Here is a 24,586-nt window from a genome sequence, read left to right as displayed (position 1 = left end):
TGATCTTCTGGTGCTGTCTCACATAACCTGTTTGGATATGTCTGTCTCATTTTGGCCAGTGTGAAAGCTGTCAATCAAACCTGCTGCCCACTAAACGACCGGACCATGACCCGCCTTTTCAGAAGGTCCAAGCTGACTTGTGTGTGGTGTGAAAGCAAATCAAATGTATTTCCTCAATTAATTCAATTGTTTAGGCTATGAAATGTTATAAACTAGTGCAAAAATGGCATTCAGAATTTCTCAGAGGCAACACTAAGGTCTTCAATATGCTTGTTTTTCCTGACTAACAGTAAAATGTTAAGATATTCAGTTTACTATGACAAAGAAAAACAGCAAATCCTCATATATGAGAAGCTGGAACCATCAACCGTTTGGCATTTTTTTTGATTATCAAACTGGTTAGTGATTCATGTCTGTCTATCAATAATTAATTGACTTAGTTCCCCAAGAAAAAGTGAGTAAACAGAATGAAATGTAGCAACCACACAGTAACAACCCCTGTGAAAACTCCTCTTTTTGTCCAGTTTCTACCTGTTTGTCACCATTTATGACACAAAGCTCACAATCATTTATTTCTTTGTGACGCCAGAGAAAAATAAAAACATATAAAGTGCATTCATGTGCAACATGACTTGTCAGTGACCCAAATTTGATTTCCCATGTCCATGTAAAGCTGACGATGCAGAGTGATATCATCAATCACAGCTCTTGCTTCGTTTGTAATAAGTCAGTGTGAACATGTACTGGACCACAAGTAAATGGTAACAATTATTTCATGGTCTAGACTAAACTACAGGGTCCAGATGCATAAAACTCTGTGTAGATTGATGACTAAGACTGTTGGAAGGCACAAAGCCAGAAATATGCAGACGCATTCTTTTCATCAGATTTATAAAGCCGTACGTACACATGGTTCTGTTTTATGAATCTCAGTCATTGAGGAACTGACTGGGTCTCGTTTCAACTCCCACAATTATCCATGAATGGATGAAGACACACCCTGACCATCCATATTTTTTATATCAGTTCTCTGCCTGCTCCACCAGTCTGTACACCTGTCAGTCAAACAAAAGGAGAAGAAGAAATACGGTTTCACCGACTGTGTTGCACCGGCGAGTTTCTCCAAAAGCAGAACAGCTGTCATTACGCACGACCATTACGCATAGCTGTACGACCTGTTATACCGCCATCATCGTAAATCACACGGACCTGTAAATCATCGTCAGCACTGATATCTCAGAAATGTAATCAGTGATTAGTTAGTAACCGACTACACAAGGTGTGACACAACTAAGGATAAAATAAGAGCTCCTATGTAAATTAAAAGAATGATAAAAATCTCTGTGTAACAATCAATGCAGCCGATTAGCAACTTAAACAATGTTTTACATAAAGATGGCGTCTCTCAGCTTATATTTCATCTCCACCTCATCACATCACGCTCAGATCACTTTAGGAAAACATGTGTACGCTGGTCTGATCCGGTCTATAAATACCAGTTTATGTGTGGGGAAATAGCGTATGCATGTTTTTTTTTTTCTGTGCATACGCATCATTTACACATCTGGCCCCAGGTGTGAAAGCACCTGGAGTCTATTTACGTACAACACTGCAAAACAAAAGAACAATATAGGAAAAAGTGACATTGCAGTGTTTATGTTTTGGTGATCTGGATTATAAAACAGCTGTTACATAATTGAACCAGACAGGTTTTGGAGTCAGTAGCTGATTACTGCAGTCTCACCTTTGTAAACTACACAGAACACGTTGCGTCCAGTAGTGCAAACGAGAACACTGATGTTTGAGATGTAACACGCTAAAGTCAGGTGTGCAAGTGTGCGGTTTTTATCTGTTGATAATAGAATCAGGTCCAGTGGTGACGCTGGCTGCTTTTATTGGATGAGATATGAAAGGTGCAGCTGAGCAGCACTGATTTGTTTGTGGCGGCTGACAGCAGATGTCTCATGGCTCCACCGTAACTCTGTTCCGTCTCTGTGCTCAGACATGAAAGTATTTTCTCGAGCTGTTTGTTTACATTTCCAGTTTATGCCGCCGGATATTTATTCAGAAAGTTGTTCTCTGAGTGTGTATGCTCCGGTTGTTACACCTGTTAGTGTGTGTTTGCTAGTCAGTTTCTGTAGATGTTAGTTTTCCTGATTTTTTGCCTGTTTTGTCGGAGCATTTCCGTACTTCTCAGTCTATATGTAATCTGTTATCTCAAGGACTGTGGGATAGGATTAGCACACACAAGTTTTCCCAGACAGGGATTTATATTTTCACAAAGCGAAGGACCTGGCCTTGTGAGAGACCGTACCCTTCATGCTAGATTGCAGTGATATAATTTTGCCGTTCCTTCTCTCCCGCCCCTCGCTGCCAACGTTTGCCAGGACAAACAGACAAGCCGGCAGCTCAGCAGGGGTCTTGGATTACTGTGAAGGACCTGCTAGGACTCCCGCCCTCCCTCCTTCCCAGAGGAGGGATTCTTATTTCAGCTTCAGACTCTCCCCACAAACTTGAAGTGGTTCCGCTTACCAATTTTCTCTGGCATGGCAAAGACAGAAACCACATGTAAGAACACCGGCATATCCTGTTTCACTTCAGTATAGACCTCAGAGCCCGGTCTTTGTGGGTTGGCGGCCTGCAGTTGCTCAGCTGGAAGTATCTGAAACGCTCAGAGATGTGTGTGTGTGTGTGTGTGTGTGTGTATGGGGTGTGTGTGTGTATGCGCAGGCACTGTGTAAATACACTGAAGCAGGAAATAATCGATCAGCTGCTTCTCTTTACTCATCGCTGCACTCTGACTGAACCTGGACCACGCACTCATTTAACCCTATTAATCCCCCGTTTAGCCGCGTGCCCTTACTTTTAAGAGGATTAAACCAGGTGATGGAAATGAATCTGTGATGGTATCCAGCTTGCTTAGCAACCCTTATTTAAATTCCAGCAGTACAGCAGTAAGCCTGACCACTCATCATCCCGGCCTGATCCGGCCCCCGAGATTATTTTAAGGACCCCCCCCACATGTTTAGAATTCATTGTTAAATCTGACCTTGAAATCAATTTTTATTTTATTTTTCAGAGTAAGAGCCTAGTTTTTTCAGGAAGTTTCTAAGAACCCAAGCTAAAGTCATCCTCTCTTGTTTTGACAGTGCAAACCTCTAAAATACTCAGTTCACTGTGATGTTAAGACAAAGACAAGCAGCAAGTAATCACACTTGAGATGCTCGAACCGTCAGATGTTTGGCATTTATGCTTAAAAAACAACTTAAACGATTAATCAGTTATTAAAAGAGTTACTGATTAATTCAGTGTCAGTTAACTATTCCATTAATCAAATAAACTGTAAACTGAAAACGTCTCAACTGCTAAGAGAAAGCTGCTGCTCTCCAGGAGTACGATCTGAAGTGAGAAGCAACCCCCCCCCCCCCCCCTCACCGGCCCCCTGTTAGAGAACAACATGTCCAATTTGAGTTTGACACCCCTGCTCGCCTGTCCATTTCCACATCTGTATTCACAATACGAAAGGAAGCGATCTATTCAGAAGACAGGATAAAAAGCTACTCATGCTAACCAAGGATTTTTGGGAAACCCTGCTTTACTTGGAATACTCAGTAGGAATATCATGGATCAGTAATGCAGCCGGCTGGCTGTGAGACTGCGGAGAACCGGTTGTGGGAGGATTTGTCACCATGCGACGATGATTCAGGCATTTAAAATGATTTGCAGAATGAGCATATCCAAATATGCACTTGCGCAACCTTCAAAGCGTTTCCAGGAGCCTGTGCCTGTGTCATGGTGGCACACACACACACATACACACACACACACACACACAGCAGAGTCACAGATGTGCCGATGCCACACTCCTCAGATCTGGGTCATACTAGATGTTTTTGTGCCACAAAATATTTTTGGACCCAGTGATGTGTGTGTGTGTGTTTTCCCTCCCAAGTGGCAGATAAGGAGTACAGTCTGTGCACTAAATCTAGCTACTCTTTCTCCCAAAGTTGTGAACACAGAGAAGCTGGGGGGGGGGGATATCTCGCGTAGGGAAGGCGGCTCGCTGGATTTCTCACCACCTTTAAGGCGACCGTAGCCATAAATCATCAACCAATAAATCTTTGTGTTTGCGCTTGGAAGCCCGGCCTTACGAGTTTCACAGCAAGTTTCGATGGGGAGGCGTACCGCGGCTTCGCACCGTGTCAGGACAGAACGGGTATGAAATAAGAGCTGAGAGAAGCTTTTGAAGCGCTCTCCGGATGATGGATGCAGATATTCCAAAAAAAAAACAAAACAAAAAAAAACCCGTTCATACTTCATCTGCTGATAGATAACCTTAAACAGGTCTTCATCTGGTGTCACCTCAACCTCAAACAGTCGTTTTTTTTTCTTCTTCTCGGAGAAAGCCTTCTGGTTAGTATCAGCTCAGATTTAATATCCACTATATTAGCCCTCCACTTCATAGGATTTACAACTGTTTGATGCCAAGTGTAGGTGGGCCGGCTCAAAGTGCACATGTACAGGGGGAGCCAGTGTTATCCGAGCATGATTTTGATTTAACTACTTGTATATTTTAACACTTCACATTTTTCATCTCGCCCCGAGCGGTTTGAGAAGCTGTGTGAGTGTGTGTGTGTGTGTGTGTGTGTGTGTGTGTGTGTGTGTGTGTGTGCAGGTGCATTACAAGGGTGTGTTAACTGTTTACAAGTGTGCCCCAAGCTACCTATGACTCACATTTCTCTCTCTCCCTTTGTGCAGTTACTCAAATATGTGCTTTTAATCCCGGTCTTTTGAGCCAAAAATATCTCATTCAAATGCCTCACACCGGCTCTTATCTTTTAGTTTGCCTCATAAACCATCTTTGTCCACTTACTCCGATCATGCCAGATCAAGAGCACTCAATTATCATCCGCTGTTTCCACTTAATGCAGTCTTTAAACCCTCCACCTGCTTCAGGAACCATGCATGGAGTTATTTTGGGGGGTTTTAGTATTGCAAACTGTTTGATGCTTGATTTAACTTTGCATCTGCAGAGTTTTTTTTTTCCTGCATGTTGATGCATTTGGGGAAAGAATGCGGCTTGATTTGAAGAAGTGACTGGAAATGACTTAATGTAGGTCCAATCATCCGACGTAGTTCCCCTGAAACAGTCCCTGATAATAATTGATGCAATCACAGTGTTATTAGGCTCTTTTGATAATTTAGACATCTGTCCAGATTGACAGATTACAACTTTAGTCAAATGCATATAGAGTAAAATGTGTTGCATTTAGGGCCCGACTGATATTAGATTTTTGGGGCCGATGCTGTTACCGATATTAGGGAGTATAAAAAATCAATATATATCAGCCGATCATCTTATATATACAGAATATATACGTACATAAATGGACATTTTTTGCAGTAATCCCTCAAATGTGGTTATCAAAGGATAATTTACAGTTTAAAAATAAACTATTGTGTAAAACAGTAAACTTCACTGGGAATTTAATAATTATAAATAACTATAATTTTAAAAAAACAGAACAAAAAAACATGTATGTATATATTAAACCTGAATTAAGAAAAATATACATAAAATTCTGCCTATATAACTTAAAAAAAAAGAAAATATATATATACACACTTACCAGATAGGAATGCTGCACAGAGGGAATAAATAATCATCATTTTCATTAACAATTAAACAATTAATTACCAGTTAACAAGCCCTCAGTGATATTGTGTAATTTCTTATCTTAACAACCAAGGGTTTACATTCCTCTCTGAACGAGTGTGAGCTGTTCCCCTCTCTTTCATAATCATTGAATAAAAAAATGCAATTTAAATACACACTTCTTTACAATCAGCCACTTATGTGTTTCTCCATTGGCCAGATGTGATGCACCTGAAGCAGTTTGATGACAATAATAACAGTTTAGCTAGTGTTTGCTAGCTAATAAGTAACAGCAGCACATTGATAAATCATGTTTATGAGCTATGAGCCAGAACAAAGTGTTAACATCTTCTCAGACTCTCACTCATATCAGGGAACCAATAAACGCTACAACAGCTGGAGCAACAACAAAACAACTTATCCACTTCTGCATATTAGAAACAAAACACATGAAATGTATATTTTAATTATAGGAAACAGAATGCCATTTCAAGTCTTTACATGCACACATATTAGATATAGTTTATAATACTATTTCTAATACTTTATAATGATAGGAGGTCTTTGAAAGCTGGAAAAGAAAGCTGGAAGATTGTATTTCTTGTAAGCCTTCTATTAAAGGCATCCTGAGGTTGTGCAGAAGTGTTGTCACAGATATCATGTAACGCATCGCTGCAAAAGTTTCATTATTTCCAGATGAAGCATGTCCTAGCCACAAGCAATTCATTTGTTCTGTATCATTTATAAATCCTCTCTGCCTTGCTGCTGCAGGGCTCAGGAGCATAGTAATGAAAATTTCAAAAAAAACTATCTATTAAATGTAATGATATGTATACATAAACCTCAAGGAAAAAAACAAGGACGGATTCTTTTGTGTTTTAGTTTGCCATCAAATCCAAACTCTCTGAGACTTGCTCCCAAACTAGCAACGCTTCAATCTCAACTTTTCCTGCTTTTATCTCCGCCGCACTCTCGCCGCATTCATCAACCACAAAGCTTGTCAGTGTCAGGCTTAAATTGTCTGCCGTGTGTCAGTGACTTAAAGCGGGCCTCTGAACAACAGTTTTCAGCCTTGTGGGAATAAGAGCAAATTGCTGCTTCACGGTAGCACTGTTTCTTTTATCTGGAACGCTCAGCTGGAATGCAACTTCCTGGGAGCTGCCTGTGAAGTAGAGTGTTGTCTCTGCGCAGGTTTGTAGCTGGAAGATACTTATTTCAATGCAGCTGCAGATAAAGATAAACATATGATGCATAAGGAGGGCGAACAATGACGAAATGATAAAAATAGATGTGATGAAAAAAAGCCTGAGACTTGAATGATTGATTGAATAACTCCACTGAAATATTTCTTCTTCTTCTTCTCTTGTAATGTCACTTTTTTCATCCTCCTCCTCCTGTCTCTATCAGTCAAACGTGGGCACGTTTCCCAGACATTTCACATTCTGAATTCAAATTTTTTCGTCTGTCTTCCCCTTTGCTCCCCCTCCCCTCCCTCTCTCCCAGGTTGATGTTTCCTCATCGGGCGCCCCCAGGGTTGCTTTCAAGCCTGACTGCCGACAGCTTGCCACCTCTGTCAGCCTCTTGAGTGAGCCAATCAATCGCCTCCAGCTCAACAAGACCGGGTACAAGCTTCCGCTGCATCCGCCAGCGGTCGAGCCGAGCAGCCTCTGTGTTGCCCCTCAGCCCAGCTGCCTGGGTAGGACTGCATCACCATGGACACGGAGTCCACCTACTCGGGCTATTCCTACTACTCCGGACGCTCACGGGGATCCCACAGGCATGGGTAAGACTGCTTCTTCTTCTCTACGTTTTTCTCCGGAGGGTTGAAGTGCATTCTGCAGAGTGTTACCCTGTGTTAGTAATCACAAGTCACCAAATCCCTACCAGGTCCAAGGCTGCTGTTCTGTAGCTGAACTTGCACTTTGACCTCCAAAAAGGGAGCAATGTGTATCTGTTGTTGTTCTGAAACAATAAGGTGATTAATCAGTTAGACTGTTGACACTCACAAATGTGTTTTCCTCATTGTTACTTCAGTTGGATGTTTCTTTTTCTGTGCTCACCTTAAATCTGAGTTTAAAGCATGTACCTACCAGCATGATTTGTCACAACTAGTTAGGAGTCAATCGTGGTCCAGTATAACTTACACAAGTGTGATGTGGAAACTTGAAGCTTTTTTTGTAGATAAACATATCAGACACAAATTATTATTCAAAGCATAGCTTAAAACATGACTGGAGGGGATCTTTACATTTTTCATCCGGCAAAAATGTCACAAAGTTACTGCTAATGAAGTGAATATCATTTTTAGTCGTTAGTTTTATATCATCGCTTGAACAGAACATGCAGTTTGGGAAATCGTAACGGACATTTTCACTATTTTCTCTATTTGTATTGAGCAGTTTGCATCACATACATATAACAGTTATTGAGATGTTGTTCAGTTTAATCATTATAAAGCCAAAAAATGTGATATACAAGTATCCACTTTAGTCAATAAGTGAAAAACATAGAAACTTTCACTCATATTTGGATTATAGTGTGAAATATTACAAAGGTGTAAAATAGTTAAATAGGAGTTGCCAAATTCTTACAAACCAGGAGTCTTATTTTAAAGGATATTAAATCATTTCTAAATATACAGATTGGTTGAATAGTCACATTTGAATGTTTGGGACAGAGCTTTATTCCAGTATGTGAGTATTATCTTCTCTGCTTTATTGAGGCAATAGGAAACAAAGAGTTTCTGACCTGAGGTCAGGTTCACTGTTGATAAGTTTAGGATGATTTAGAAAAGCATCCGGTTCTTGATTAGAGCTAATGCCTTTAGAAATAAAAAAATGCTGCATCAGAAGTGTAAAATTTGAATCACTATAGTTTTTTCTGAGGATTGGCATCTGTCACATCCGGGAGAAAGATCCGAACAATCGCTGATAAATGTTTCCGTTCATAAACTCTTATTTGGAAGAAAAAAAATTACTTAAAAGGTTTTATTTCCTCCTCATTATTTCACTAACACCTCACTGACAGAGAATCTGCTGCGACTTTTATCAGCTTCCTCTTCATAACGTCCACACGCCGTCCTTCCCTCCACCTCCATGATCCCTCCACCTCTCGTATCTCTTTATCCTCCTCTCCTACCCGGCATGTGTGGAGCCCGCAACCAGTGTAGGAGCATTAGTCTGTCAGCGGTGAAATGGCTGCGGTTGACAGGCTTCAGGAAGGCAACGGGAGACAGGTGCTGAAGAAGCCTGACTGACTGATGGCTCAGCAGATACGTGGAGAGCCTGAGAGGAGATGAGAGGAGGGCTTACGAGAGGAGGCTCCTATTCCACAACAGCCCCTCCCTATGTCACCGACGGCCCCCCTCCCGCTCGCTCGCCATATATCTCTCCCGCTCTCCCGTTGCCACTCCCATTTTCGCTGCCACCTGTTGCCGTGTAAGGGACTCTCGAAACATGTGAAGCTTTTCCCCCGGCGCTCTCATGTCATCATCTCCTCCCTCATGTCGTCGGCCACTTTCTGTCTCCGTCTCATCCCCTCTCGCTCTTCATCCCTCTCGCTCCTGTCCTCTTTATATTATTCCTCCCCTCTTCCACATCATCACCGCTGTCGCTCATGTTTTGCTACACTGCGATATGAATGCGGCAGCTGCCCCTTTCTCGTTCGTTCTTGACCTCTTCTCTGTAACGCCCCTCCTCCCCTCCACCTCCCCTCTCTTACATGGATTCCTTGGTACTCTGTGAGGATGGTTAGCTGCAGGCATATCACTTGTTCCCCGCTCGCTCGTGTTCCCCTGAGGCAGGAATGTGCCCTTGTAGCTAAAGGTATGCTGTGGAAAAGTGGTCACACTTAGTTTAGAATCAAAGATAGAGCGGAGGAGTGGTGGTGGCCTTCTTCTTTACTGTTTCTGCAGCCTTTCAAGTGAGTGACAGGGAGTTGGAAAGGAACATATGGGCATCCCTGCCAGGCGATTTTTCCGCTCCTCTGCTCCTCCGCTCCAACTATGACTGTGCCAAAGCCACCGGCTGGCCTCTAATTTGATATCAAATAACAAAACTGTTGCCTTTGAAAGCCCTTGTCATCCTTGTCTGAAGATAATCTTTTTGCACCAAGGGGTGCCATGCAGGAGGCAGTTCTGGATCACTGTTGTCTAATTACGCCGGTGGCGGGAACGGATGCAGGCATGTGGGAGTATGTTCACTTCTGGTGTATTTGCACCCATACAAATAAACACACGCAGTAGGATAATCCTGCCGTTATGTATGCGTGCATGTCCATGAGTCATTCTTAAATATAATTTGTCAGAATGGAATGGGATTGGCTTAGATTTTTATTAACAGAAGGTGCAGAGTTTTTGGAGTTGTCTCATCTCATAGCTGGCTTTTTGCCTCCCACGTCCTGCGTCAGACAATCCTCGACCGGTGTCCAAGATACTTACACAAAACATTCCCTTGGCTCTCCAGTAACGGCAGAGTGGCAGCTCCGTCTGTGGACAAAACATGCTGAGAAAACCATTTCTCTATTAGCAGATAGTGATTCTTTTCATCCCCTTCTGACCGAGTTCAACTACACTGGAGCGAAACTCTTAATACCAGAGGGGGGAAAGCTTTACAATAATTGTAATAAAAGACAGCGGTGCACTTAGTTTCACTTATTTTCATTTTGTATTCAGTCAGAATCCAGAACTGCACAATTAACTGTGGGGGGAAGGGTGTTGATATGATTTTCCCTAGTTGGACTTAATATTCCATTACCACAAGACTTCTTGGAAGAAGCTGCAAAGCTTTTGCTGATGTAGAAGTTGTTTCAACAGTTTTATTTGTTCAAATATATTCTTAATAGACCATATTAAGACCAGAACTCTGCATAATCATTGTTAATCAAATCAGGCTGCATGTTTTAAAGGGTTCTTACTGGGTAAATCCAAAGAATTTGGTAAAAATATCAGGCTGGAAACTGTGAGTTTTCTTTTTTCTATCAGCACAAATAGTTATAATGTAGTAAAATTCCTATTACAAGTCTTATTGTGACTGCAATATTAAGCAAAAAATAAAAGATATTATGTCAATATTTTGCCACGTTGCCTCAGTGTCATGGCCTTAAACTGGAGAGATTTTTAGGAGCATGAAAGTTTGGTATTGAGCCACTTAGTCGCTTCAATTCCTCTCTCAAAAGTTCTCAAAAGCTCGTCTCCTTCGCTGTCGTCAATTTTGAGTATTTAAATGATTATTAAATTGCAAATCGCATATTAGCAGCCGCTCATGTGGAAAATTGGTTCTTTTTGATTGCTATAACTCCAATTATAGAGCAGCACGCAGCATTCACATGGGACCAAGTGAGTCATTTAAGCATATTCACAGTTAAAATACCATTCAAAGGTTCCCGGACGACACTGCTCTTAAAGGAGACATTACGCTCTTAAGCTTGGCCTCTTTTTTTTTTTCCGCTGTGAGGACACATTGGCTGTAGGACTGTGTTATGTGTCACTGGAATGTGTCACCTTACTGTAGTGTTATCTGTATGAAGCTAATCCTGGGTAGCAGCCAGGCCACGGGGCTGCTTATCACACCCAGTTTCCCTTAAACTCAACCTGGGTCAACACCAGATTGCACGTGCTGCCGTGCTCACTATGATTGGTGGAGTTAATCAGTCACTTCAAAGTAACAATGATCACTAGTGAATTTAAATTAATGACCGGGAAACTTGCTCTATAACATGTTATGAGTTTGAGGTGACTTAGCCGAGTGTGTAGTCGGTCAGTTTTTATTTGGCTTCAAGACTCTACCCATTTGGCTGCGGTGGAAGCCTCCACCAGTGCTTTGGCTCAGAAGGCCGCGTTGACACAAAGCTCTTTGTCACACAGGTGTGTCAGTTGCCCTGCCAGCCAGAGAGAGAACAAATTGGTCCACAGACAGTTTGGCGTGCCGCGCTAGTTGGCTCTACTTCGTCTGTACCTGTCCCGCCACCCGGCTCCCTCCATGTGAGGTGGCGAAGGCGATCACAGTCACAATCATCCTCAGGTGTTAGAGGGAAACGATGCTTCCAGGGCCTAATTGGCAGGACTCTGCCCCAGCTCGCCAGGCATCTCTGCCCTCACAGGACCCTCCCTCCCCCCTCCCCGCCCTCTCTGTTCCAAAAAGCCATACCCGTTTCAGTGATCCACGCTGGAAGTCAAATTCCATTAATCAAATCATAGCACAGCACGCTGTTGGAATACCAACAAGCCTGCTGCATGCTAATGAGGCAGGAAGAGGATGTGGGAAGGGGGGGAGGAAGGAGCAGAAGGTGTGTGTGTGTGTGTGCATGTGTGCGTTGGTAGAGAGGTTTCACCATAGTGCGATTGTCCCAGAAGCTCGCTGAAGGGGGAATGAGAAAACGGGCTGGGGGAGGGGAGGAGCTGGTTACACAGAGGCCGATCTGTTCAAACCACTCCCTGGCTGCCCACAGGTCTGGTCGCCTGCGTACTTCCACAATTGCACATTTCAAAATGCTTGTCGATGTCCAACTGGCATCATTTTGGAGTCTTTTTCTTACACTATTGTAGTCTGGCCAGCATGGGTGAGAACCATGTGTTCTCTCACCTTTTGTTCCTGACTGCAGCATGACTTCCACAATGAATCATGCTTCGCTGAGATATACAGATGGCCATTACACATGCAGTGTTACAGACACATACACACATTGTTTGCTTTATGCCAGTATTTCACAACCTTTTTGGCTTGTAACCTCTCATTAGAGGTCATCACCTTGATATGCATGAGCGTTGTGAGCAGTTTAGTGATTTTTTTCTTCTCAGATTGTGTCATTTGAAAGACTTTTAGAGGCTGGGAGAGGTAAAGGAATCCAGAATTTAACAAGACAAGAAAGCAAATCATTGCTTTAATTATTTTGTGACCCCTTCCCTGACCCCCAGATTAGATACCTGTCATTATCTAACAATCCAATAATATTAAACGCCACTAATACACCAATTCCCAAAGACAGGGAAGAAAAATTCTGCTCTTAGATGGAAGATTAGTAAGATTGTAATTTGTTCCAGGCATCACAGGATTTTTAAAAAATCTTTCCTTCAGTTTGCTTTACTTAATTTTCATTCAGTTACTGACGTCCTACATGTGAATGCTCAGAGAAAGAGTTGTGTAGGTGGTGATCAGTAGTGATTTTATAGTCGTTTTGTTTTCCAGTAGATTTAACACTGTCAGCGACTGTAATGGCATTTATACAGATGTAAACACTGACAGCTTTGCATTCTGGTCCGTTGAGTTTAGTGTCAGTTGAGGAACAGCTGTTTCTTCCTTACACTTCTGTTCATGCATTAACATTAACCCATTATAATACACAGTACATCAGTAGCCTAGTTGTCCACAGGAGTAGGATAAATACGCCAAACAACTGAAGTTCATCACACATAGCTGTTTAAAAAATAGAGTAAAATTTACTTCTGCTACACTCTCCTCCTTACTTGCTGTAGCTTTCACCTTTCCTTTGCATTTTCCACAGCTGCTTAATATTCCGCTGATGACTTTGAAGTAGGATTCTTGATTTGTGAGCCCTGCCGCTCCTCCTAGTCTCCTCCCTTTCCCTGCTCCTACAGCGCTCCTCCCCAATTAATAATCATAATCAGTGACAGCATTTGACTGATGATCACTCCTGCTGGAATAACCATCGCTACAGTGATTATGATAGCCATAATATTATTCAAAGTAATGATGATAGCTGTAATATATTTAAAGGCTTACATCAGCCTCCTAATCTCCTGGATTTATTAGATAAGAATATGTCAGTCATTCTGTCAGTGACGGAGGATGCTGCAGGCTGCTGCAAATGAGCTTTTTCTTACCATGTGCGGATTTGAAACATTAGTCGCAGTTGTTGTGATTTTCTGTGAGAGACTGCGTCCACATTCAAAAGGAAGTACAAGAATAAAGGCGGAAATCAGACTGGTTAACACCCTTAAACCACAACACTTGGTTCCAACACAACTCTATTAGACTGTAGCAGTTCCAGTGCTGTCAATCATACTGTTTCCTCCATTACCCTGCAGGCAGGATATCCTGTATATTACAGTTATGAATTGTTATTGTGTGAGAGAGTAGCGTTTAAGGGTCACAGGAGGTTTGAGCCATTATTTATGGGCAGCAGTTATTTAGCAATGTCTGACTTTTTTTTTGTCTGGCTTTTAATAAATGAAATGATAACATTGGTATTATTCTGTATTTTTCTTATTGACTACAAATCCCATGAAAAGACCAAAACCAACAATATGTTAGTCGTTGTTTCAGTAATATCTTCTAACTTCCAGAAGCAACACAAACATTTGTTCCTAGTGGAGATATAAATGTGTGTCTTTATAAAAATATGTAGTTTAATTTCAACAGAAGTTCCTAAAACAGCTGGATACTGTAGTCTTTAGCAAATGTGACTCAAACAGGAGTAAATAGTGCATTTTTTGGGGACTATTCAGTCATAGACACCCTCATCCAGTCAAAATAATAACAATGTGTCAAACACTTATGATGTATTAACAAATACTTGCAAAACTAATGACATTCACTTTACATTTACTTTGTGTTTATTGCTAATTAGCTAAACTAAGATGGTGAACATGATAAATATGTTTGCACTGTCTTTGACAGGACATCTTCAATTGCAACAAGATCAACTATTAATTTTTCTGTTATGGATTTTAATACATGAAGGTTTTGTATTTGTAAAACTTTTCAGAGCCTAGAAAACTATTTTTATGTGTATGTGAAGCTAATAAAACTTTTTTTGCTGAGCAATTTTCATCCAAATGAATGGGCCCCATCTTATAATACAGTATCTAGCTCTTGTAATACATTTATGGTACAGCATCATTTATTAATAGTTTAAACACCAATGGAGCTGTATGGCACAGAAGAATAATGCATATCAGGTTTAGGACAGACAGGTAATGCATGTAACAGTGTTTTAGAGTGACTTAATGAAGCCTGTTAATAAGAGCAACACAAAACAAGCCTCCTGCATTGTGGAAAATTAATTTGTTACAGTCCTGTTCTAATGTAGCTCATATAAAAGAAGTGATTACCATTAAGCAAGGTGCTTAGAGACAGCAGGAAGCTCAATTAGCATTTAGCAAGACAAAGAAAACAGCATCTCGAAATATCCTTTGTCCTCTTTATACATGCTCTCTTTCATTTCTCATTTACCTGATGTCTAGCGTGTTTGTCCAGTAATCTCTTTAGAGCATCTTCAGCATGTCATATCTATATGAGATCTGCCTTGGCTCTGTTGTCTATTATGCAGTCTGAGTGCACTCCAACAGCTCTCAAACACAACACCTGGGGAATACAACTGCTCTCATACAAATGAAACTTGACGTATTTTGAAATTCGCTGCAGAAAACCTCATAATGTTACCTTTGTTTAACCAGTTTTGCTACATTTTGATCTGTGCGTTAAACTATAAAATGTGTACTATATCCAAGATGGCAGCTGTCAAAGGGGGAAGGAGACAGATGAGGGATTAACTGGGGCTGTTGAGCTTCTCTGCGGTAATGGAGCTGCAGAGTGGGCACCGTGCCATGTGGCGATGGTGATGCTGGGCGGAGGATGTGGAGACCCGCCGTTCACGCTCCACAAAGGATTAGGGCTTTAAGTGCAGGGTCAGTCTGGCTAATGGAGCTCATATGTTGGAGCTCACAGGGACAGAGGGCCTTGTAGAGAGAGTGATGCAGTGATGGAGGGAGGAGGACGGGAGGTGGGTAGAGTAAGGAAGGATGCAGAGGGAGGGGTTTATGTGGGGCAGAGTTCATGTACGCTTTATACTCGAGACCAAAACAAAGCACAGTTTAATTTCTCCACTTTCACACAGGGAGCAGCTCTGGTCTTATCTGACTCAAACAGCAGCAGCAGCAGCCAGTGTTTTACATTGTCCCTGATCTCTGTTTGCATGTTCACACTGTATATGAAACTCGGTGTCTTTTCCAGCATGCTTGTCTTAGTAACTTATCTGTGGGCCAGGGTCGTTAAAGTTATACAGTAATCCTTCAGATTTCAGTCCCGGTTGATTTTAGGACTCACGTGGTTACTGCTAGTACTACAGGTCCTAGAATTATGGGGACAGCCAACACTTGAGCAGCTACTTTGTCAGAAATATAACAGAAGAAGAGGAGCAGCTGCTATATCTGTTTACAGTGCAGCCAAACAACACTTACATTGTCTTAATAAAGAAGTCAGTCAATGATTGACCTTTCCTTTATGATTTCATTCTGCACATGGAAAAGGACAGCAGGACACAGTTAAAGGAGTTGTTACTTTGATGAGGAGTTAGTGTGCAGCCTGTCACCCTTAACTATTCATCTGACAGCTTATTGTGACTGCTACTCCTTGTTCCATTACTCCCTGCAATATTTAAATCCAATCCAATGTCAGAAATGAAGACAAATACATTTGGTTTTCTGTGGCTGCTTCATAATAAAACCCACCTCATGTTTCACCAGTTGAAAAAAAAAAGTGGGGTTAGCATTAGCAGTAACTTAATACAGCTCTGATATGGCATTAGGAAAGTGACCAGTAAACAGTGGCTGATATCAATGAGATTAAAGACTAAGATTAAGAACAGTAATGCTGGATTACATACATGCATTGTTTCCTGTGAATCCCTCGTACTTAGGGAGGCAATTTAAATCCAGAGGGGGAATGGCGGACCTCGACAATAACAATGAAAATGACTATGTAGAAGAGGTCATTACAAAATGTAAATACATCGGATGACTACTGGTGAAAACATGGTGACCATAAATGGCATCAAAAACATGGTTTGATGACATGAAAATCTTAAGGATTATGAGATAAGATGTACTTTACTGTCCCTGATGCTAAATTTGTCTTGGGCTCAAGTGTTTTTACTTTAGTGGATTGGTTTTCTTTGTACGACACTAACCATGATTCTTCTTCTTCTTCTTTTCAGGGAGCGAAGCCGGGACCGCCACAAGTCCCGCAGTAAAGACAGCCGCTCAGAAAAGTCTGTAACAATTAACACGCCACCTGCAGAGCCGCTGCTGGGCGACTCTGCTGTTCGGGGTGAGCAGGTCCAGGTAGGGCTGAACACAGCACCGTGTGCAATCTTGTAAACACAACACGATCACTTAAACACAATCTTGCATCAGACTACTCCTGGAGCCTGTTTCACATCATTCCATTACAGAGTCACCACACAATTTCCATACATTCATCTTTTAACCTGAATTACCTATTATTACTGAGCAATGTCCTTACAAGTTGCTACAAGTTTTTTCCATGGTTGCTTCTAATATGAGATTGGGTAACTCCAGTCTGATTTATAAAGGATTTAGAGCAGCAGAGATTTATCGGTCACTGGTCAAAATGAGATGGAATGATAATTGTGTTTATCTGCCTGGGCTGTGACAGGCCATCTGGTATTTCAGGGCAAAAGCCAGAAGGGCCAGTCCACTTTTGCAGAGTTTTTGGGCCGTCCCTTGCAGGAAATATATTACCGACAACTATCTGGAACAGGATACGGTTACAGTAGGCTGCCTTTCTGGTCATTACAACTTTGTTTTATCTGTTCTGTCATGCGCAAACACTGTATTTCACTGCAGGGAGTAGGTCAGTCGATGATCCGGTCCAGCGCAAGGTGGGGAGGTGGCTTCAGTGGCCCCTGCCAAAATGGACCAGGCCGAGGCAAAACAGCAGCTAAGCTGTTTTGACTGTCAGTCAAAATTCAAACTCTGCCCTCAATAATCATGCTGACTTTGATATCTGTGAATGCAAGGTCAAAAAATGGATTATGTGATGGATTATTTGATAAGCGAGAAATATAAGGTAGGAAATGGTTTATCATAATTAATAATTTTGCCAGTTGTTTATTGCACGTTATTACAGTTTAGATGATAACCCCGGCATTTGCTGAGCATAAGGTAATGTGTAGGCTACACCATCATGATGTGTTTGTGGTAGACAGTCTAGTGACTCATGATTTGATTTAATATATCAGACAGCCACCTGATCATGTTTCTTGGAGTCAGATAAAATAACAAATAAAGACAGGTTGATCAGATAGTGCTGTGGAACTTTACTATGGTACTTGCTGCAAGTTGGCATGTTAGGGCGTGAAATTCCTGATAGCACTTAGGGGATACAAGACTTCTCCGACTATTAGCAATGACTGTGAAAGAAAATGAGTAATGGCCAATTTGTTTCCTTAAGTTATCTGTGGTTTTTTTATGCTTAAACATGACTCATTTTTATGATCTTTAAATAAAGAGAACATTGAGGTAGTAAATGTTTCTATCCAAAGGTTGACTATAATCCAAATGCGACAGTCTTTAAAATAACATGAGGTCTTTATGACTGCAAAGTTTTTTTGGTATTAATATCAAATGATATATAGGATCACACATCAGGATTTAAATGAAGTATTTCTGTTAATCTTAACAATTAGCTTAAAATTTCTTAATTGTTGGTTTAGAACCTGAAAAATGATCAACAATTTTATGAGCAGCAGGTAGAAATAGCACTCAGTAATGTTGTGGTTTGTTTGCTGATAGCTCCAGCGGATGTGTCTAATTACAGGTGTTAGGGACTGTAAGTGCTTTAATTGAATGGTGATGCTTCAGGTGCTAAACTTTTTTTTTTTTTAATGATATTTCCTGTCTTTGTTGACACATGTTTTTGAGAAGTGTTAATATACATGTACGAGTAATGTTAACCTAGCTCGGTTTGTGACTGTCTCATCCACCGTGTGACCGGACGTCTTGTTACTTTGTTTATCCACAACAGCTTTTTTTATTGCCTTTTGTACTGACACGAAGAAGTTTCTTCAGGTAGAGCACTTGTCTGTCCCATCTTACTGTCTGACTCTTAATACAAAAATAGTAACATGGTGTGTTTGTGTGGTTGGTTAGTAGTAGTTTACATTATTGATAGCACATATTCCTTTAGTCGTGTAGCTGTGAAAGTCTGGCACTGGGAAGTTTTGTAACACACGACAGTTTCCAAAATAGTAAACCTGACCTTAGAGGGCATCCCACAGCTGTAGCATGTTTCCTTCCCATCAAGAATTCAGCAGCTCTTAACCAGTGTAGCATGAGATCTTTCTCTCCTCAAAACTCAAAGACACTTGAAGCCTCTGTTCAGCTTCTGGATTTGGATTGTTTTCCCTCTGGATTTGATCACGTGGCTTTGAGTTGGAAGCGACGACTCAGCTCGGTCGATGACAGCTTGTAATCCTCGAGGTCACTCTGAGTCAGAGGACTGACCCTTTTACATCTGCTTGTCCCTTCATCTGTTGTCCATATCTGAATATCCTTTATCTCTGCTTTTATAGTTTATATATAAAACTCTCCAGATACTTTCAGTTATCAGACTATGAGGAGGGTTTTAGGCATTTTGATGAGCAGTTGATTGATGTTCTGTCTTGTGAAATGTGCGCAGTTGTTTTTCCAGCGCTGCTCAGAAAGCTGGAATTTCAGCACTTGCTTCTGGCAACAGTCATATGTATTTAGCGAAAGAAGAGATGGAGATTTTAGCAACACATCTTACCCACGACTGACCCGTTCTTTAGGCCAAACAACTGTCTGACACAGTGGCCTTCATCAAGTGTTCAGCTTAACCCAAATACAAATACAAAAACACACTGTCGATCCAACGTTCATCATCATTTACTGACCTACTTGGCGCTCACTTTCCCTTGTGGAAAGACTCGTTAACAGTGCCCCTGTATGTGTGAATGTGTTTTTTTTTGTCTGCCTAGTGTGTCTAATTTTAACACATGACAGGATTTGCCACACAGCACAGCCATCCTTAGTATTTTTCTCTTCATGTCTTATTCATGCCGTGGCCTGCAGTAGCGCCGCTGACAGGGAGTGGAGTGTTTGGCTTTAGTTTGAGTAATCAGGGCCACCAATTCTACTGAGAGAGAGGCTCAGCACAAATCCTTGTGTATGTGTGTGTGTGTGTGTGTGTTTATGTGTGTGTTTGGGTCTGCCATCTATCACATATGCTCCTGTATGTGACTGTTTTGCGTCTGTGCGCGTCGGTCCCGTGTCACAGTCTAACTGCTCAGCACCGCGCTCATTACTCCGCTGCTGGGACTTAATCAGACTCTCGGCTGACAGAGCAGAGCATCGCTCGGGGCAGGGATGTCCTCACGACCCGGCACAAAAGTTTCACATGGCCGCGATGTGTCTGTGATGCCTCGCCACGGGAATTATAAAAGAAGAGGGGGTCCGCTTTACATGTAAATGTGTCAGGAAGCATGAGTGGAGATTTGAGTTCAAATCCAAAGCAGGCAGAGGATTGTTTAGGAGGATTTGCCTGCTGTTGAGAGATGAGGTGTTTGTGTGTGTTTGTTATAACAGATTAAAAAAGAATCTCACTTGGCAGCAAGCCTTCACAAGATGCAGGAGACCTATCCAAGCAACTGTGAGCCACATTTAAGCTCAGGTATAAACTCAAAAGCAAAAACATACCCTTTTTTATAGGGTATTTTGGGCGCAGTTACCCTTGAAGACCCACTTTTTGTATCTATAAGCTTGATCGTACACCTCTCTTTATGTTACCTAAGACTGATAAGTTTCCAGCAGGTTGCTCCAATTTCAACAGGCAAGCCAAAGCTCCGGGCTGTATGCTGATGCGTTAATGTGAAAAATCCACTCTAAGTGCTCCTTCAGCAGTCAAATCTTTAGATGAGAACACATGGTATCAGCAGATGTCTGCAGCAAGTCCACCTCACTTGTGTTTTTCCAAGGACAATGGAGATGAGTAAAGCCTGGACTGAGGTATGGACCTTCCATAGGTGGCCTGACACTACATTGTGTTGAGTAATTGGGTCAATTCATCCCGCTGTTATTGTTATCCGTAACTGGATATCGGAGGGGATAGCGAGAGGTGGATTGAAGTAGCTCGGGTCAGTGCAGCGCGCCAGATTTGGGGCTTAGGAGTGTGTTGTGGAGTGGCATCGTATGAGGTGTCAAACAGGAGAAATGTGATACGTTTAAACCGTAAAGCATTCTTGAAGAATTAGCGCCTTTCTGTTCCAACAAATGGAGAGACGAGAGAGGAGCTGGGGTTTATTTTTGGATGTTTATGTGCAGTTTAGAGAAATAACCTTGTAATGCCTTTGTGTGTTTGATCGTTTCTTTATTTTATATCCCCTTTGAGAGAATTTAGCACCATGCATTGCCCCCTGCGCTTGCCAGTACTTTTGTTCATTTGTGCAGCGATCAGGTGCTTTCTGGCAAGGAAACAGTTAAAGACAGCTTGGCTCAAAATGCACTTAAACCTATCTGCTTTGCATGGCTGGCTTTTGATTGCACAACCTTTTGTAGCTTACATTCAAATTTAGGTCAGTTAACAGCTTTTCATATTGTCACACTGAGTTCTTGTTGTGTGCCAAAGCGTAGCATCCAAATTCTTTCATACCCACCGCAGACATACAACATACTGATGCTGTTTCCAACCACCCTGGAGAGGTAACTTAAAAGAATTTACAAAACTGTCAGGCTGTCACTGCAGTGTCTGCTAAATGAAACGAAATAAAACCAGAAAAATCTTCGAAAATTGCACCCTCTCTTCTTCCCCATCTTCCCTCGACTCCATGAACTCGTGCCCCTAAACCGCCCACTGTTTCACCTTCCTGTCACCCTCCCCGCAGCTCAATTAATTCAACCCAATTACACTCAGCTGCATTTGTGATAGCAGCTGCTAGCCCTCTCGAGCCGGACCGCGATTCGGCAACAGCTCCACGACTCCACGAGCGGAGCATGGCGCAGGTACCACCGTCGACCCTGTCTCCGTGGGGCGCGCAGGCAGCCATGTCGGATTCTTGGAAGAGGCAGAGCTCTTGCATTCATGTTTGGGATGTCTTCCCTGTGGTGAGTTCCTTCTGGCTCGATCTCCTGTGAGACAGAATCCCGCAGAGCTTCGTGGTTATCCCAGAGCTTTGTGTGTGTGTGTCTGTGCTTGTTGTAAGCTGCATGCCTCTGCCAGGATGCAAGCTTTGTGGGTGGGTATGCAGCAGAGAGAAAGAGATTTTCTTACCGCTTTTTTCCCCCCGCTAGATTTGGAGAGGCTTTTTAAAGTATTTGAGGACATTTTTTTATGCTTTTACCAGTGAGGCGACAGTAGGGAGATGGCATGAACTAAGAGGAGAGAGAGATGGGGGACAACATGAAACAAAGGTCCCCTGTCGGACTTGAACGGGGGACGTCGTGGTCGGTGTTTCCCACAGGATTTTGTGAGACTGTGGTGGGTGGACCTCAGACCTTCTAGGGTGGTCTGGGGGCATGCTCCCCCAGAGGAAAATTTTGTACATTTTGTTACGTTAAATGCATCAATCTGGTGCGCTTTGAGAGCAAAATCAAGAGCCAAGAACTTTGTGCTCTTGTAAACAATTTTGTGCTCTAGTAAACAATTTATCATTAACACATTGGTTGTATAGATATGAATGTTGGTGACACAGCAAATAAAACTATTATAACTGTTTTCTGACATTGTGTTGTGATCACTTCTTATTGCTGATGGAAACGGGAGGACAAAAGTTAGAGCTGCAATGATTAATTGATTAGTCAACAGAAAATCAATTGGAAACTATTTTGATACCAAAATAATGGAGTGTTGATCAGACAAAATATGACATTTAGAGACATCGCCATTTGCTCTAAGAAATTATAACCAACTATTATAAGCATTCTCTGAGAGGCAAGAACTTTGTGCTCTTGTAAACAATTTTGTGCTCTAGTAAACAATTTATCATAAACACATTGGTTGTATAGATATGAATGGTGATGACACAGCAAATAAAAGCATCTATTATAACTATTTTCTGACATTGTTGTGTGTTCACTACTTATTTCTGCTGAAAACATGGACAAAAAAAATGATCTGCTGAAGGATTAATCAATTAAGTCAGTCAACAGAATATTCATCAGTAACTATTTTGATAACCAAACCAGACAAAATTTGCTGGTTGCAGCTTCTGAGATGATGATTTTAAGCTTTTTTGTGTGTCATACATGACATTTGAAGACGTCACATTAATTATAACCTACTATAATTATTTCTGACATTGTGTTCTGTGTTGAAAATGTACGCTTGAAACAGACAATATTGAAGACAATATTTGTAGTTTTTTTTTCCCAGATTGAGTCAAACACACTTGTAACGCCAGCACAGATGGTTAGCTATTAGCACGCCTATAGGTAGAAGTGGCTGCTAGTAGCGAGAACTAACCGTATTTAACCTGCATGCAACTGCAGCAGGGCTCTGGTCTTGACAGCTCAGTGAAAACACACCTGAATCATTTCACATAAACAACTCACCTTCAGACAAACCCAACATCAAAATCACGAGCACCACGAGCTTCAACATCAACATGCTGGTACAATACTAGCTGACTGACTGGGTGTGAGAGATGCTTTGCAGTGGGATAAATTAGACTGTGGTGGACCTCAAATACTTTGGAAGACCTGCAATGTCAACTGATGGAAATGCTGAATAAGGCAAAAGCAGAACACTCACAGAATGAGTGTAGCTACTAGAAAAAAAACCTAGACTGCCTTGAGTTTCATAAATATTTGACCAACACCAATAAGAGCCTAAAACTGTATTTGGAATACAGCAGCAGTTAACCATAGACTGTAAATGCACCATGCTAACCAAGCTAGCAGCTAGCCCCTAGCATTAGGGTCAGCGCCACCGTCACACCCAAATATGGTCACCTCTGGCTCCAAATATCCAAGATGGCAACAGTCAAAATGCAGACTCGAGGCTTCGAAACAGGAGTCCACAAACCAATGTGTGACATCACGGTGGCTACATCCATTATTTTTTACAGTCTATGGGTGATACGCCGCTATCGTCCCCCTCCCAAATGAACAACCTGGCTACAAAGGGCCTGTGGGAGTTGCAATCACTGTGATAATGTCGTTAAAACCAATCATTTTTTCAAGATGGGAGCATATCTCGCACATATCAAATGAGACACTTCGCCAATTGCAACACCACACATGTAGTTCCACCAGCTCCTGTGGTTGTTCCTATGTAGGACGACCAAAAAGAAGACTAAAAGGCCGAGTTGCAGAATATAAATGCCATCCACATAAAGAATGTTAATTATGCTATGGCATCACATTATATGCAAATGGGACATGGTAACCCTAATCCACTGAATGTCATGGTTTTAGAAGTCGTGGAAAAGGACATCAGAAGAGGCGACCAACTAAAAAGACTCCAACACAAGACATTTTGGATTGTACAACTAAAAGCAACAAAATACACAAGCTTCAATGATGAGATAGACCTTTCTTCTTTTCTGTGAAATATTACTTAAAAACGGTAATCCTCTCTTCCTCCTTCCCTTCTTTCCCTTCTATTTATAATGTATCATTTGCTTGTTTTTGTCCAAATGGCTTACACATCGAGGGAGAACCATCCTCTCACTCAACTCATTAGTGTAACTTAATATAGGCGTGTAAGCTACTGCTGACAGTGACCCTGATGAAGACTTGTATGGGGTCATTTTAAATACATATTGTCATGTTGGATTTGTTGACAATAAGAAAAAATATAAAATATCCTCAGACTCCTTTAAGATCACTGTCAGGTTGTTGTGTTCTGCTGTAAATCAGTTGGCTGGAACAGGTTTTGTCTTACCTTCCCCACACACATACACACACACACACACACACACACACACACACACGCAGCCATGTCAGTGGCAGCAGGCCACACCACAGTGCTCACTGGGTCAGAAGCAATGGACAGAGAGTGGCGCTGAGGCAAGAGACGAGCAGAGAATGAGGTGGAGAATGAGAGAGGATGCCTTGAGGGAAAGACAGATAAAAAAAAAAGGAGGGAGGGAAGGAGAGAGAGTGAGGAGGACAATGGGAGAAACACATCTTTTGGGTTGACGGCGATGGCGCCT

The 24,586-nt window shown here is 41.8% G+C and overlaps 1 protein-coding gene across 2 annotated transcripts in view; it reads left to right on the top strand.

Annotated features, from left to right (window-relative positions):
- The window catches only part of LOC122976687 (vang-like protein 1), a 57,920-nt gene that overhangs the window by 5,353 nt on the left and 27,981 nt on the right, over positions 1 to 24,586 (top strand). For both annotated transcript variants that reach the window (XM_044345309.1, XM_044345308.1), the window contains exons 2-3: positions 7,160 to 7,439; positions 16,610 to 16,736. In XM_044345309.1, the coding sequence (XP_044201244.1) occupies positions 7,369 to 7,439; positions 16,610 to 16,736 (198 nt within the window). In that variant the 5' untranslated portion in view covers positions 7,160 to 7,368. The remainder of the gene's footprint in view (positions 1 to 7,159; positions 7,440 to 16,609; positions 16,737 to 24,586) is intronic.

Source organism: Thunnus albacares, chromosome 24 (assembly GCF_914725855.1).
Source record: "Thunnus albacares chromosome 24, fThuAlb1.1, whole genome shotgun sequence".
NCBI lineage: Eukaryota > Metazoa > Chordata > Actinopteri > Scombriformes > Scombridae > Thunnus > Thunnus albacares.
The sequence above is the reverse complement of the archived record's forward strand: the minus strand, read 5'-3'. Positions and strand labels throughout refer to the sequence as shown.